Below are 14,421 nucleotides of genomic sequence, written 5' to 3' on the forward strand. Positions count from 1 at the left end.
GTGTGATGATGATGATGGAGGTGGTGTGATGATGATGATGGTGGTGGTGTGATGATGATGAAGGTGGTGTGATGATGATGGTGATGATGAAGATGAGGAAGATGGTGGTGATGATTACCACCAGGTATTTAGCTAACGACACAGTCATGCACAGATGGATACAGCCCTCCTCATGGCATGCTCAGCTTAGTTGGGGGGCTGAAGCAGTAATGGCACAACTAAATACACTTCAACAAGCTATGAGAAATGCCAAAAAGGAAGAATAAAGGATGTGAAGAAAGGAGCATAAAAGATCTGGAAATAAAGCATCTTCAATTAACAATCAGGTAGCCTTGGCTGTGGTCACAATACCAGCCCCTTACTGACTGTGCCACTAGGGAAAACACTTCAACTCTTCCAGCCTTCAATTTCCTCACCATACAATGTGTCCTGCCTACCTCCCTAATAAGACAAAGCATAAAAACAGATGCGTTCACAAAACAGCCCTCAGCAAAGTGAGTGAGGGGGGACTGCTGCTCTGGGAGGAGCCCCACCACTGGCTCAGAAGCAGCTGCCCATTTGTGGATGGGCTTGGGGTTGCAAGGAAGCCAGGCAGGGCACCTCTACCTGCCTTTCCTACCTTTCTCTTTCTCTTTCAATGTCCCTGCCAGTCAGCGTCAGGAGTAAGTGGCCTCAGAGGCCTATGTGTATATTTGCTTCCAGAAGCATCTGAGCATCAAGAACAAGGAAAAGCAGAAGGAGGTGGAGGGAACTGGGCAACCAGACGTGAGCCAATGTATTCTCAGAAGGTTTTCGAGCAAAGACCTCATAGACCCTTCCTGGCACATGAGTTCAGGTCTCTGGGAATAATTAAAGCCAAGAAGGGTTTTAAATGGAAGTCTGACAGGGAGAACCTTGAGTCCCAAACTGAAACACACATGCACACACACATGCAAGGATTAGAAAGGAGAATGGAATGCAAATTAGGTGAGGAGGTGACAGGGCCAAAGGAGAAAGAAGGTAGGCGAAGGTCACAGAATATGCAGAACAGTGAAGTTCCCTTCATTGTGCCCCCGGGCTTATACTATTTATTCTTCCTAAGGACCAATAATAGGAAGGGAAAGGAAAAAAAAACTGCATGTATTATTGTTCTGAAGTTAGGTGCAACTCCGAAAGATAAATTAAGATAGAGTGCTCACAAAAATGGTGACTTAATTTGGGTCCCTTGATACAAAATAAAGAATTCTGTAGCAATTCAGGGACCTTCCCACTTATTTATAAAATCATAGTTTTGAATAGAAGCTGACTGTCTTCCTTCCAACAAATTTCTTCTACAGTCTAACAAGCCTACGGACTGCTTATCCACTTTGGAACACAATTAGTATTCCATCCACTTTCACTCTGCTTACAAACGTGAGTGCATGCATGCGTGTCCATGCAAACAAGTGTGCACATACATACACAGCATGTTTCTTGAAAGGCCTTGCAACCAGAAAAAAGAAATGGCCACTGAAACAGCCCTAAAATGAAGTATTTCTTAGAAAAAGCTTTTGATTTGGGAAATACTCAAGCATTGTTGACATCCTCTAAAATCCTCAGCTTAGCATGACTAAATTTATTTTTGGTTTTGCCATCAAAGGCTACATACGAGCAGCAGAGAGCAGTGGCTTCTGCCAAAGCCTGTCCTGGAATTCAGGGTGCGTGATTTGTTACTTACCTGCTTATTGTCTGTTTCCTTTCCTCCACCCTAAGCTCTACGAAAGCTAGGGTCTCTTTTGCTCACCACTGTATACCTAGCACATAGCAAAATATCTTGCACATAGTAGGCACTCAACAATGGACTCGTGTTTAATTTATTTTTGGAGACATCACAGAACTCAAAAGAATGTCTGGTACAGATTAAGCAATCAGTGAATGTTTGTTGAATGAATATATTCAGTGCTGAGCAACCAACAGGCCAACTATTATTGCAGAAACTTGGATCCCAAATTGTATCCCTCTGTTGAGCTATTTATTTTTTTTTAAAGATTTTATTTATTTATTTATTTATTTATATATTTATTTATTTGAGAGAGAGAAAGAGAGAGAAAGCAGGGGGAAGAGCTGAGTGAGACAGACAAGCAGACACTGTGCTGAGTGTGGGACCTGACACGGGGCTCGATCTCAGGACCCCAAGATCATGACCTAAACTGAAATCAAGAGTCGGATGCTCAACAAACTGAGCCACCCAGGTGCCCCTCTGTCCATTCTGCCCAACAGAGAGTATCTTCCAGCCACGCTCCACCTCTCTCCCTTGACCCTTTTCATCTCCTCTCTCTGTCTCTCCTTTGCTGATCTACAGCACCTCTTCAGTTCCTATCTGCAGACACACACTAGAAGACCATGTCCTGTCCCAGGGACCTGCCCTGCACAGTCCTCCTCCCACTTGGATGTCAGAACAGAAAGGAACATGTCCTCCAAGATTCAAGGGGAGTGAGTGCAAATGACTCTGGGCTTCCCCACCCTGGGCCACTTCTTGAGAGCCGATGGGTGCAAGACAAAGGAACACATAATGAATGAAGAAATCAGGGATGACTTACCTCCTAAGAATCCCTCTGCTGTCCAAGTATTTGCCTATCACAGAGCCAGATCTCTGTTTCCAGTTCGCCTTGGAAGCAGCTGTGTTTGCCTTGGCTGCCTTATCTTTCTGTAGAAACACAAAATGCCCTCAGATCCACGCCTGCTGATTTGTCCCAATGTTTGAGCAGAAAGGGCTCCACTTTCCCACCTCAAAGGTCAGGCTCTAAACCAAATTCTGAAGTAAGCAATGTTCTGGTCTCCCTGTTAGCATTCTCTTACTCTTTCCTTTTGCTATTGTTTCTCATCAGGATCCCTCCATCTCCCGCCCAACAATCTAATAGAACGAATCAATACACAGTTTCGAGCCTGGGGTCCACCTTGTTACCCTTCACAGCAGTACTGGCAATTTGCAAGATGACAAGAAGAGATTATGTGGAAGGCATAGGAAGGTATGAATGGGCAGAAAAGACTGTGCATCTTTAAATCACACTCATCTGCATGGCTCCAACTCGTCTTTATTTCCAAAGCCCCAGAAATGAGAAAGGGACCAGCCCTGAGGATCGATTAGCCCGGTGCCCCGCGGCAAGTGAGGGCTTACAACCCTGCTCACGGTGCTCCCCAGCAGATGTCTCCCAGGACGTGAGGGGGAGTTAGATCATAGGAGGAATCTCTCATTAACCAGCTATCCCCACGATTCCCAGTGATTCTTAATGAGAGAAGGAGGGGCTGCAGTGCTCCCAGGGCCCCTGAAGGTATGGCTATAATGATTCCAAATTAATCTTTAATTATTATTCAGCATGAACATGATTTTATCCCTCTTTCTTCTATTCCCCACTGGGGTTCTTAATTCCATTTCCTTTTCAAAGCAAAATGAGTTTGGCAGGTGAAGGGAAGTGAGGTCAAGGGATTAGGGTGACATTTGGTTGGAAATTTTAAAACAAATTCAGTGTTACTTCTAAAACAATTATAACCATTATCATCATCAAACAAACATGTGTAGGCTGAAGCCTTGCTCTGACAGTACATAGAGGTGGGTGGTAGAGAAATTTGCTGCCAGTCAGTGGCAGGAAAGAAATGGGGGTATAACAAGTTCTCCCCAGGGATTTTTAGTTGTGAACCAGCTGTCGTATGCTGACCACATTCAGGCCACTGTCCAGCTCAGGGCCCAGAGCCTATGACCCTCCTCTTTGCAAGAGTTTTTCTCAAAAATCCCTATAATATGGAAAAAAGGATAGGATTTCCTCATGTGAGAGCTGGGGTCATGTTTGGACAGGCTGATGACTTGCCCAAGGACACATGAGAAATGCATGATGTACTAGATCCTGATGATTAGGAAGTTGCATCGGTGAATCCTGTCCTCCTTTTCTGTCCCTTCGGAGCAGTGGCTCCTATCTAAAGGGGAAGATGAGTGGGAGAACATGGCATCCTTGATTTTGTTTAATGTGGCTCAAAGTGAAGACCTATAAATCCATATAGGATTCTGTGCTATTTGGGAGAGTATGTAAGTGTGGTGTTCAGGTACAGAGAAACAGGGGTCCCCGTAGGGTAAAAAATGTGTACTTAAAATCAACTGTTAATAGTGAAATATACATTTTTAATTTGTTCTATGATGGTATAAAAATGCAAATTTTTCATCAAGAGATTAAACATGTTAATGAAGGGGGGAAAAAAAAACCTGTGAGCATTTTGGTTAAAAGTGATCATGATATTTCAACTGTGCCATCTCCTGGATAGATCTACCATGTCCATGTTGAAGCGATCTGTGACCCTCTTAAATATTTTAGTCTCTTTATGCCAAGAGGCAAGTGTGTTACTTCATGGAAAATTCACACACTGCTACTCAGAAGGCCACCCTGCATTTTTATTATTTAAAAGAAAAAAAATCCATGCCATTGTCTGCTCACACAGAAAGGATGAGCCAGACGTCAAGGACATTCTTGGGCCAGTCCCAGCATGGGCTCTGGCTGCCAGTGGACCCAAATCCGGTCGGGAAAAGGAGCATGGGGCAATTACCTGATAACGTATGTCCCGTTCATCCTGAAGATGCTTGTTCCTTTCCCTGCAAGTGGAAAAGGGGTATCTATTCAGACATGGTGTTTGCAGTGGATAGATCCAATAGCGACCGGTTTGCCAGGGAGATGTGCGCAGAGAAAATCTTCACGTGGAAAGCCCAGGGAGTGTGTCTTTCCTTGGGGATTGTGACAGAGGCTAGTTTGTGTGTAAGTCGGCTGGAGGCCAGGGGACAGACAGATCCTTCAGGATCATGCACTTCAGGATCCTACCACTAGGGAGAGCCTCCCCTAGAGGGTGACCAGGAGTTCCCGCAGCACCTGTGAGCTTGCTATTGGGTGCGCGTGCTCTCTCTCTGACCCATTCATTTCATGCATGCATGCAGTCACTCAACAAATGTCTCCCGAGCACCCACTCCATGCTCAGCACGGTTCTAGCTACTAAGGTTACAAACAATGAATTAAAGAAAGAGTTCCTGTCCCCGGGGAATTTTATTTTAGTGCAGGGGTCATTGCTATTGAGAAAGATGAAGCAGGCATATGGAAAAAAGAGTGTCAGAGGGTGCAGTGGTAGCTCAGTAGGGTGCTCAAGGAGGCGGCATCTGAGTGGAGACTTGCAGGAGAGGGGAGCTATGCTGATATTTGAGGGAAGAGCATCACAGGCAGAGGAGATGGCTAGGGCAAAGCCTGGAGTCAAGCTCTACAGGATGTGTGTGAGGAACAGAAGGGAGGGCATCAGAGTGCTCGGAGGAGAACCATTAGGACATGAGGTCAGAGAAGGGTGGGGGGACACGTAGAGACCTGACCATTCGCGGTCTTGTGGGCCATTGTAGGAACTTGGGATTTTACTCCAAAAGAGATGTGAGGCCATGGAGGGTGGGGGAGTGGCAGCAAAGTGTCCTGATCTCACTCAAGTTTTATAAGGAGCCCTACAGTATAGATGCTGGGTTCCCAAGCACGTGTTCCTGAGTGTCCTGAAATTGTTTCCATTTGTCCCTTCCTTCTCTTGTCACATCCCAGCCGTTGTCCCAATTCCCCCCACTTCCTCCCCCCAATCTCCAACTCCACATTCCCACTATCACTCACCCCAGCATTATCTCTCTACTTGACTCCTTTTTCCCACTGCTCTCTGTCACTACCTGGTGATTTCACTGTGGAGGAAAAATCGGCCACATCTGGGCTGTCAGCGGCTGCAGAATCTAAGCTTGTAAAGCATGCGACAGCACAGAAATGCTTCAGGCATGTGATTCTGCACAAATGCTGGTCTCCATCAAAGAGACCCATACGCAGAGAGCTGCCTTGTTATTCTCCTCTGCTCATTCGCTTGAATCTGTCCTTTTCTTCTAAGTACAAAAGAAAAAAGGAAAAAAACCCGCAAAAACTTGTCCTTGTTCATCTTGTTCTCTTCCTTCCACTAAAGCTTCCTAAGAATCAAGACCTGCTCTCAAATGGATTAGAACGTGGCCACGTCCCATTCAGTTTGGAGCACTTTTCCATTTGGTAGCATCACAGATGCCAGACACAGTAACCTCACCTGGCTTTCAAATAAAACAAAATAAAAACTGGGGCGCCTGGGTGGCGCAGTCGGTTAAGCATCTGACTCTTGATTTCGGCTCAGGTCATGATCTCAGGATCCTGAGATCCAGCCCCGCGTCAGGCTCCATGGTCAACACGGAGTCTGCTTGAGATTCTCTCTGTCTCTCTTCCTCTGCCCCTCCCCCTACTCGCTCTCTAAATAAATAAATAAATAAACAAATAAACAAAACAAGTCAGAGTGTCCCCGATTCAAGACCACTCACTGCACTTCATCACCATTCCCAAGAGGCGTTTGGCAGACAGAAGTAGCTTGGAAACCTCACAGGCAAAAGTGAAAACCCCATCTTTCCACACACAGGTTTTGTTTTGGGTTTGGTTCTGGCACATCCCAGACCAATGAGCTTTGAATTTACAGTGAGTTTTAGCGAGCTAAGGAAACTCTAAACTCCTTTGCTCTGTTTGTGCTCCTCTGTTAATTTCTCTATCAGCAACTGCCCTCCTTTCCTGAGTTTCGTTGAAGATGAAAGGGTACCAAATCTGCCATAGGGTAGCAGCTCAAGAAACTCAGTTCCCCTCCTACTGGAGCAAGTACGACACAAGGTGCTGCAAGAGATGCCACGAAGAATGAGGCAGAACCCACCTGCCGGGGTACAGACTGGAGAGGGATGTGAGCGTGTGTGTGAATGGGCCAAACGTGATACGCTGGGGATCAGGGGAATGAGGGCATTCTCTCAGTGGCTATGACCGTCCACAATGGAGGCAGGGAAGACTCTCAGATTGGCCCTTCCCACTCCAGGCACCCAGGATATGCTCTCGGAACACACCCGCTGCTCACGCACCTCAGGAAATCCAACTGCTTCAGGAGCCCCGACTTCTCGCGCTGCAGACTCTCCGTCACGCGGTACACTTCCCTGAGGAGGAAGCAAACACGGCACTTCTGAGCTTCCATTCTGGGGATGCAAGCTACCACCGTGTGAGGGGCTGTGCTGAAGTTGGATGCCCAGGACCCTCCCACTGAAACCCAGCCGGCAGTACCCCACCCTGGGGACACGGGAGGTTAGAGGAATATGCCTCCCTTGGAGAACACCTGCTATTGGCAGGTGGTTTCAGCCATGATCTCACTTATCAGTACAGATGCCCTATTTGGAAGGTAAAATTACCCCATTTCATAGACACAGACAAAGTGTCAGTAACTCTCCCCATGTCACACAGACAATCCATGACTGAGCAGGGTTCTAATCTAGATTAGGACCTCCTACTACCAAACCGATGAACAGGGCTCCCTGCCCAGGCTCCAGGTGGTCCTGCCCTGCCCAGAATTCAGAGAATTAGAACCAAAATTCTTCCTCAGCCCCATCTTAGAGGGTGAGAGCAGAACTTGTATTTTTTTTCCCCCTGACACTGGTTGTGTTTGTTTCCAGGAGCTCCAGAAGAATCATTCCTCCTTCCCCATTTTCCCCTATAAGTCTCCAATCTGTTCATAGATCTCTGAAATTTCCACTGTTGGCCATTCATTTCTTTAATTTAGGATTTCTTTTCTTTTTTTTTTTTTAAAGATTTTATTTATTTATTGGACAGAGAGAGACACAGAGAGAGAGGAAACACAAGCTGGGGGAGTGGGAGAGGAAGAAGCAGGCTTCCCGCCGAGCAGGGAGCCCAATGCAGAGCTCAATCCCAGGACACTGGGATCATGACCTGAGCTGAAGGCAGACGCTTAATGACTGAGCCACTCAGGCGCCCCTAATTTAGGATTTCTTATCTCTAGCCAGCAAGCAGAGATTAAATGTGTCAATTACAATCAGACGCTTATATCAGTGTGAATGTGTCAATCATGTCAGGAGTTTTGAGGAAGGGGAGGGAGAAGCTTAGAGGTAGCTGGGGTGTCTGGAGAGCAACTCAGAGGGTGAGGCAGGGGCCATGTCTGGTTTGGTCCGGTATGTTTGCATCTCTACGGAGCCCAGTATCCAGCATGAAACTTAATCAACAAATAGCAGTAAGAAACAAAAGGAGAGTGGGGGAGGGAAGAAGGAAGGCAGGGATGGAGGAAGGAAGAGAGGAAGGAAGGGGTGAGTCAGGGAGGTATTCAATACCACTCAGGGAAGAAAGAAAAAAAGGAAAGCCGAACTGGGTGACATTGGAAAACAAGCCTTGCTGAACTTCACAACTTTGCCTCCATCCTTCCTCTGTGCTCTGCACCGATTTAGAAATGTTTGAATCACTCCTAAGCTTACTGCAAAAGGTCTATAGTTCCAGATTTCCAAACCATGGCAGGGCTTCTAGTGTAAGGAGCATCTTCCAGCCTCACAAATGTGTGCATTTCCACAGACTGTCTGGGCTCCCCGGATTGTGCCCACACCGGGCTGGGCAAGGACAGTCACACACACACACACACACACACACACACACACACACCCGCCGCTGCCCCCTCAATGTCATTATTGAGCTGGTAAAAACAGCACCTGCTTGCTCCATCCATCCAGACTTGGGCCAAACTCACCATAATCAGATTCCTTAAAAGGTATCGGTGTGTTTTTTTTCCCCCCTTATAGAATAATTATAAAGTCATTTACAACAATAACAGATTGAATCAAATTCTAAGTTCACCTCAGACAATCCTAATTAAGCAACAAAACTTCTCTAGCTCCTGCAGAGCTGCAAATTCCTAACATTTTATTACCAATTATATTTAATTTCAACTTGAGGGAAAACAATGTATTTTCCATTACCCAAACCGGGTCCCCAAGTCCCTGTGTAGGATTCTGCTGTGATGGGCAGTCAGGAGCCGGCTGTCTGTGTGCTGCCACCGAGCCCTGGTCACCAAGGTGGCTTTGTGTTTCCTCCGGCCCAGCCCTGGGTTCTCATTCTCAGCCAGGAGCAGACAGTTTTGCCCCTGCTAAGGACAATCACTCCTTGGAAATCGGAGGTCTGTGTTCTCACAGAGTGCTTGATTTAGGAGCCAGTTCCTAAAAAGCAAGGCAGTCCGGTCTCTGCCCTGTTTACATGGTACCAGTTGACTGCTGAAGCCACACAAACACACCCGTATGTACGCACATATGTTACATAACGACGCGAATCTAGGTCTACCTATTTGTCTAGTAAACATACATCTGTTTAGATCCATACACATATTCAGGCTTTTTGTGTGTTAACAAAAAGAAGGGCATTCCTGAAAAACCAAATGACACTTGGACATTTGACCAAAGGACCTTCAAAGTCCTTCTAACTAGACGTCGTAAAGGTTTATACTGGGTAATCTGTGGACTGAAAGGGAAAGAACTTGGCATTTTTCATAGGAGTGACTGGTGAGAGGTTTATGGTTGTCTTTAGAGAATGGCTGTTGGCTTTGTTTTCTGGAGAGGGATGAGTCAGGGAGCATCTCCAAAATATATTGTCAAGTGAAAAATGCAGGCTAATGCAGAACAGTGTGCTGCCACTTTATAAATGAGAAGTGTGTGTGTGCGTGCACGTGCGCGTGCTGGTATATGCATAGAACACTCTGGAAGGATCCACAGAAACAGGACTGGTGGCCTGGTGATCGCAGTCCCGGAGTCAGGAGTGGGGCACGGAGCATGCAGGCCTCTTTTTGAGTATATATCCTTTTGTGCCTTTGGGATTCTGTGCCTTGTCATAAACTCCCTACCCTAAACAAAAATTCATTAACCAAATAAACAGAGAGGTACAGCTTTTCAGCTGACCTTTCATCTTTATATTATCTCTCCTGCTTGATTGTGCCTTCTTTATCTTATTTTAAAATCAAGTTCTCCTTCCTTGAGCAACTTCAGAGAAGAGAAAAATTAATCTTGCCCGTTCAGAATTCTAGCTGATAAATGACTAAGTCTTTTTATCCCCTATTCCTATTCCATCCTCTCCCTTCCCAGCTGCTCTGGTGCAACATCAGGCAGCAAGACGTTGTGCGGGGGGAGCGCGTGCTATTGGGACGACTAGGCTCTGTCCCTGTTTTCTGGCACTAACTAGCTGTGTGGTTTGGGGGCGGTCACGGCACTTCACTGAGCCTCAGTTTCTTTGTTCATAAAATGAAGAGGTGGATTAGAGCACTCGGGTTCTGTCCGTACTGTTGCTCTGGGATTCTGCTCTACAGAGAACAAGCTAAGGCTCTCCCTGCCCTTGTCTCCTGACCTCCCTGGACAGGACCCTCGCTCCCGGGCTCCCAGCACGTTTTCTCACTGCAGCATTGTGCGCTTTCTGAAAGCAAGTCACGAAGGTTCGGAAATCGTTTCTCTCTCCCTCCTAACACTCTTTTTCAATTCCCAGCCTCCAGAGATTGTGTCTCTGGCTTGGTTAATTAAGATAAGACTTCAGAAAGATTTTAATCCTCACGCTATGATTTGATACCCCAGCACTGGGTGCTTATTTCCATTTGCTGTTCTAATGCTTTGCCTTCAGATGTTTGTTGTTTTAGCACTTGATTGAATTTTAAGAGCCTGAATCCTTAATTCTGTTTGTAAAGTTAAATGCCTGCACCTTGTTGGCCTGCTCTCAGTGAGGAGGAACTGATTTTGCTCGTTTACAATGAAATACACTGTCCTGCCACTGGTCATCCGAGAATCGGAGTGAAGGGTTTTGTTTTGTTTTAAGTCAGTTACTCAGCAATACCTTTTTTTTTGTTTTAAACTAGAGAAGTCTTACCAGGATAAAACTCCACATGGAAACACATTTCCTCCCTTTCAACCCAGGCAATCAGTCCCAAGCCGCAGAGCACACCCAGAACAATGGGATTTGGGCTAATGGACCCAAATGTTGCCAGCAGTCAGACAGAGGGAGGGCTTTCACTTTTGAACAAGGGGAAGGTTAGCGTATGTAAAACTCAGCACTGCTAAGCAACACTGTCCTCTGAAATCAGACTCTCTGTAACATCTGGCACAGGGCCAGGCCCACGTGACCTTCTGCAGAATGAATGAAGGGAATGAATGAGAGCCTGAGGGAATAATGAGTGAGCGATGGCCAGTCCTACTCCTGAGTCAATATTTTCTGGCTGGCTCATTATGCACTGTGGGGAGTCAGCCAGATGCGTCTAGCCCTGAGCATCGTGTGACAGTTACTTAAGACCCCTTGACCCTGGGCTTCCTCATCCACAGAGTGGATACTCACAGGACCTGCCACAGCAGGATGCTATCAAGTTCTTATGGAATAATGTCAAATTATTGACATAGGGGTGATACACGGAATGCACAACACAGTAAAACCAAAGCAGAGTAGTTTTCAATAAATGTTTGACAAGTGACTAAGTAAATGAATGTGTGGGTAAATGCGTGAACAAATAAACAAGGGAGATCCCCGTCTCTGGGCACGCCAAGGAGTGCATTTGTTCTCAGAAGCTAATGCTCCCAAGACAAGATAAATGGCTGGTCCCCCAGCAACTCCTCAGGCTCAGCATGCAGACCCAGCCGTTGATCCTTCCTCACACATGCCTCTCCCTAGCAGGCTGAGCTGGCTGGTTGCACGCCCAATGCAGCTCAGTGGTGAACTGGGCCCTGAGAGACGTGGGGCTCCCCACACTGGGCCCACACAGAGGAGAGAGTGGGCAGACTGGAGCAAAGATTCCAGGGCACTGTCACACACTCCATCAGATTCTATGTTGACCTCAGAAGCCTACCTGCTTCATTCTTGTCCTGGGTCTTCCTAGTCTCTCAACTATGACAGTCACCTCTCTCTCTCTCTCTCAAATAAATAAATCTTTAAAACAAATTTAAAAACTAAAAATAAAATAAAAAGGGGCAGCTGGGTAGCTCAGTCAGTTAAGCAACCAACTCTTGGTTTCGGCTCAGGTCATGATCTCAGGGTCCTGAGATGGAGTCCTGCATCAGGCTCCATGCTCAGCAGGGAGTCTGCTTCTCCCCCTCCTTCTCTCTCTGCCCCTCCCCCCCACTCTCATGTGCTCCCTCTCTCTCTCTCAAATAAATAAATAAATCTCCTAAAAAATAAAACAAACCATGACAGTCACGGGTGCTGCTGCTCACTCAGCCTTTTCTCAATGACTGCCTTACATTTATTGGTTGGATAACACGTCTTTCTCATCACATAGTAAATTTTCCAGGAACAGGGTTGTAGATGTCCTAGAAATCCTAGATTATGCTTGCCACAGTCTGCTTAATGGCCTCCGGATCCCAGAAGAGATTTTCAGGGAGCAAGGAACCCCCAAGCCCCACGTGACAGGCAAGGTGACAGGGTCTCCAGGAGAGGAGATGGCACGCTCACAGCAGGGGGTGGAGCCCCGTGAAGGCCAGACTCACGTCTCCTTGTCCTGGTGGAGTTGGCGGGCCTCTTGCTGGAGGCTTTCCAGCTGCTGCTGGGCATCCTGCAGCTCCCGGGAGGTCCGCGCCAGCTCCTGGGCCAGCTCCTGGTTTGTGACTTTCAGCTTGGTGTTCTCAGCCTTGGTTTCATGCTCATCATTTTGTAGCATGGTGCACTGGCCTTCCAGCTGGAAAGGAAAGTGGGGGAGCTGAAGGGAATGATAAGCAGCTACCATCCAATCTGGCCTGCCCCCCTCTCCCCTCACTTTCTGCACCTGTGGGCCATCTCGGCCAGCCATCCCTGCCCCGGAGCCTCGACAGGCTTTGTCCTGTGCCTTAATTCACACTGATGCACTTTTAGAGGCAGGGGGCACATTTCAGAGCACATCTCATCTCTCCCCTGCCTCCACAGGGCTCCTGAATAGTCCAGAGGGAGAGGCACCATTCACAAAGACCGCTAGGAAAGGAGGTCACCAATCCATCCGTGTTGCCCATCCCAGTGATGATAACGCTAATCATTATCATCTCACCTGCGGTCTTGAGAGCTAACTTCAACCCCTCTTGTCCTTTCAGCCAACTGTCTCCCTCAGCCCCAATGAACATGGAAGGCAGCTAAGTGGCGTTCTCCATAAAACCATCCTTCCCAGTTCTGAATGCTGACAGTAAGTCTATTTATCCCCCTTTCTTCTCTCAGCTAACCAAGGCCAATTCCTTTAATCTAGAGAAACTTTGTGTGGTGGCCAGAAACCCTGGAAATTCTTAGGAAACAGCTAAAACAGGTCAAACCAAACACATACCTTGTTTCACGTCCCTAAAGCAACTAAAAAAAAAAAAAAAAAAAAACAACAAAAACCCCTGCATTTGTATAAGTGCAGATTTTCTTGGCTGGTGCTTCTGCTTTGCAGAGCTTCCAACCCTCTCACCAGAGGAGGAATCAAACCAAGGCAAATATATCATAATAAATTGAGTTTAATGAATGTGGCCAGTAAGGGGAGGAGGAAGCTGCAAGAAGGAATTTTGTGTGATTCTCAAGAGGCTCCTGTGTAATCAGGCAAGCATGCAGTAATTAAACCGAGTGGCAATCATTCATTTCAGGGATAAGTCTAATTGGTAACAACTTAATGCCAAACAGTGATGAGGAGAAAGAGCAGGAGAAGCTCGGGCTGTGGCCAGGGCAGGGGAAGGCAGCTGAAGTTGAAATGATCTTGCTTGCAGAAGGAAGAAATCCAAATCCACAGGTCGGGCAGCAGCTGGAGTGGGACAGTCTATAGCTTTCAGCATGGGGCAGCTTCAAGCATATTCTAATGTGTTGCTAAAAATAGCCCTCTCTATTCAAATGGAAGCAATGTGTCTGGGTCTGTGCAGGGCTGGATTCCTTCCAGCGCCAGACAAAACAAAATGGGGGAGGCCAAGTGGTACCCTGGCCTTTCTGCCCGATGAGCCCTTGCTTTGGAGAGGAGGCTGCGAGCGTGAAGTTTGCCCAGGTAATCAGTCTTCCTGGGGTCATTAGCCAGCCCTACACAGTGCACCACCCAGACTGCCTCTTGGGGCTCAGGTGCATGGCAGGCACATTTGGTGTCTGCCTCCCTCCTGGGGGGTGATGGGAACAGCCACCAAAGAAAGGCTGATGGACCTTTTCTGGGCACATAGGAAGACAAGGGATGGACAAATCGATCTTTAAAGAGCCTCTTCCTACTGGAGGTATCGTGGCAGGAAGACATCACTGTCTGCAGCGTCCCCCAAAGCCTCAGCGACTATGTCCCCTGTATCTCAGCATCCCCCTCTTTTCTGACACAGGATGCAGGAAACGAGTGGATGTGTTGGCATTCTGGTGGCTCCTGGGCATAATTAGAGGACGATGTCTTCAGATACCTCGAGGGAGAACTCTTGGCAACTTGCCCAAATGTAACACCTGGCACTGGAGAGGTGAAGGCTTTATCCTGGCGTCACCTGTGATTTCAAATGCTATCTTTTGTACAGCTCAATGGTTCTTCTGGGATTAAAAACAGACAAACAAATAAACAAACCCAAGTCGTCCAGTGAATAGTGGGGAAAGTGGGCAAAAGCCAGCGGAGGATGGAGGGAGG

General features: G+C 47.1%; 1 protein-coding gene and 1 long non-coding RNA gene across 17 annotated transcripts in view; both read right to left on the minus strand.

Moving 5' to 3' along the window:
- The window catches only part of LOC144382337 (uncharacterized), a 1,106,857-nt gene that overhangs the window by 455,558 nt on the left and 636,878 nt on the right, over window positions 1-14,421 (minus strand). The window lies entirely within an intron of this gene.
- CRACR2A (calcium release activated channel regulator 2A) overlaps window positions 1-14,421 on the minus strand; it is a 153,658-nt gene that overhangs the window by 56,447 nt on the left and 82,790 nt on the right. For all 16 annotated transcript variants that reach the window (XR_013449059.1, XR_013449058.1, XR_013449060.1 and 13 more), the window contains 4 exons: window positions 12,335-12,522; window positions 6,923-6,994; window positions 4,552-4,597; window positions 2,559-2,665 (listed from right to left, as the gene is read on the minus strand). Coding sequence is in view for 13 of the 16 variants with exons in the window: in XM_078075501.1 (XP_077931627.1) it covers window positions 2,559-2,665; window positions 4,552-4,597; window positions 6,923-6,994; window positions 12,335-12,522 (413 nt within the window). In the remaining 3 variants the exon portion in view is untranslated. The remainder of the gene's footprint in view (window positions 1-2,558; window positions 2,666-4,551; window positions 4,598-6,922; window positions 6,995-12,334; window positions 12,523-14,421) is intronic.

This window comes from Halichoerus grypus, chromosome 6, assembly GCF_964656455.1.
Source record: "Halichoerus grypus chromosome 6, mHalGry1.hap1.1, whole genome shotgun sequence".
Classification (NCBI taxonomy): Eukaryota; Metazoa; Chordata; class Mammalia; order Carnivora; family Phocidae; genus Halichoerus; species Halichoerus grypus.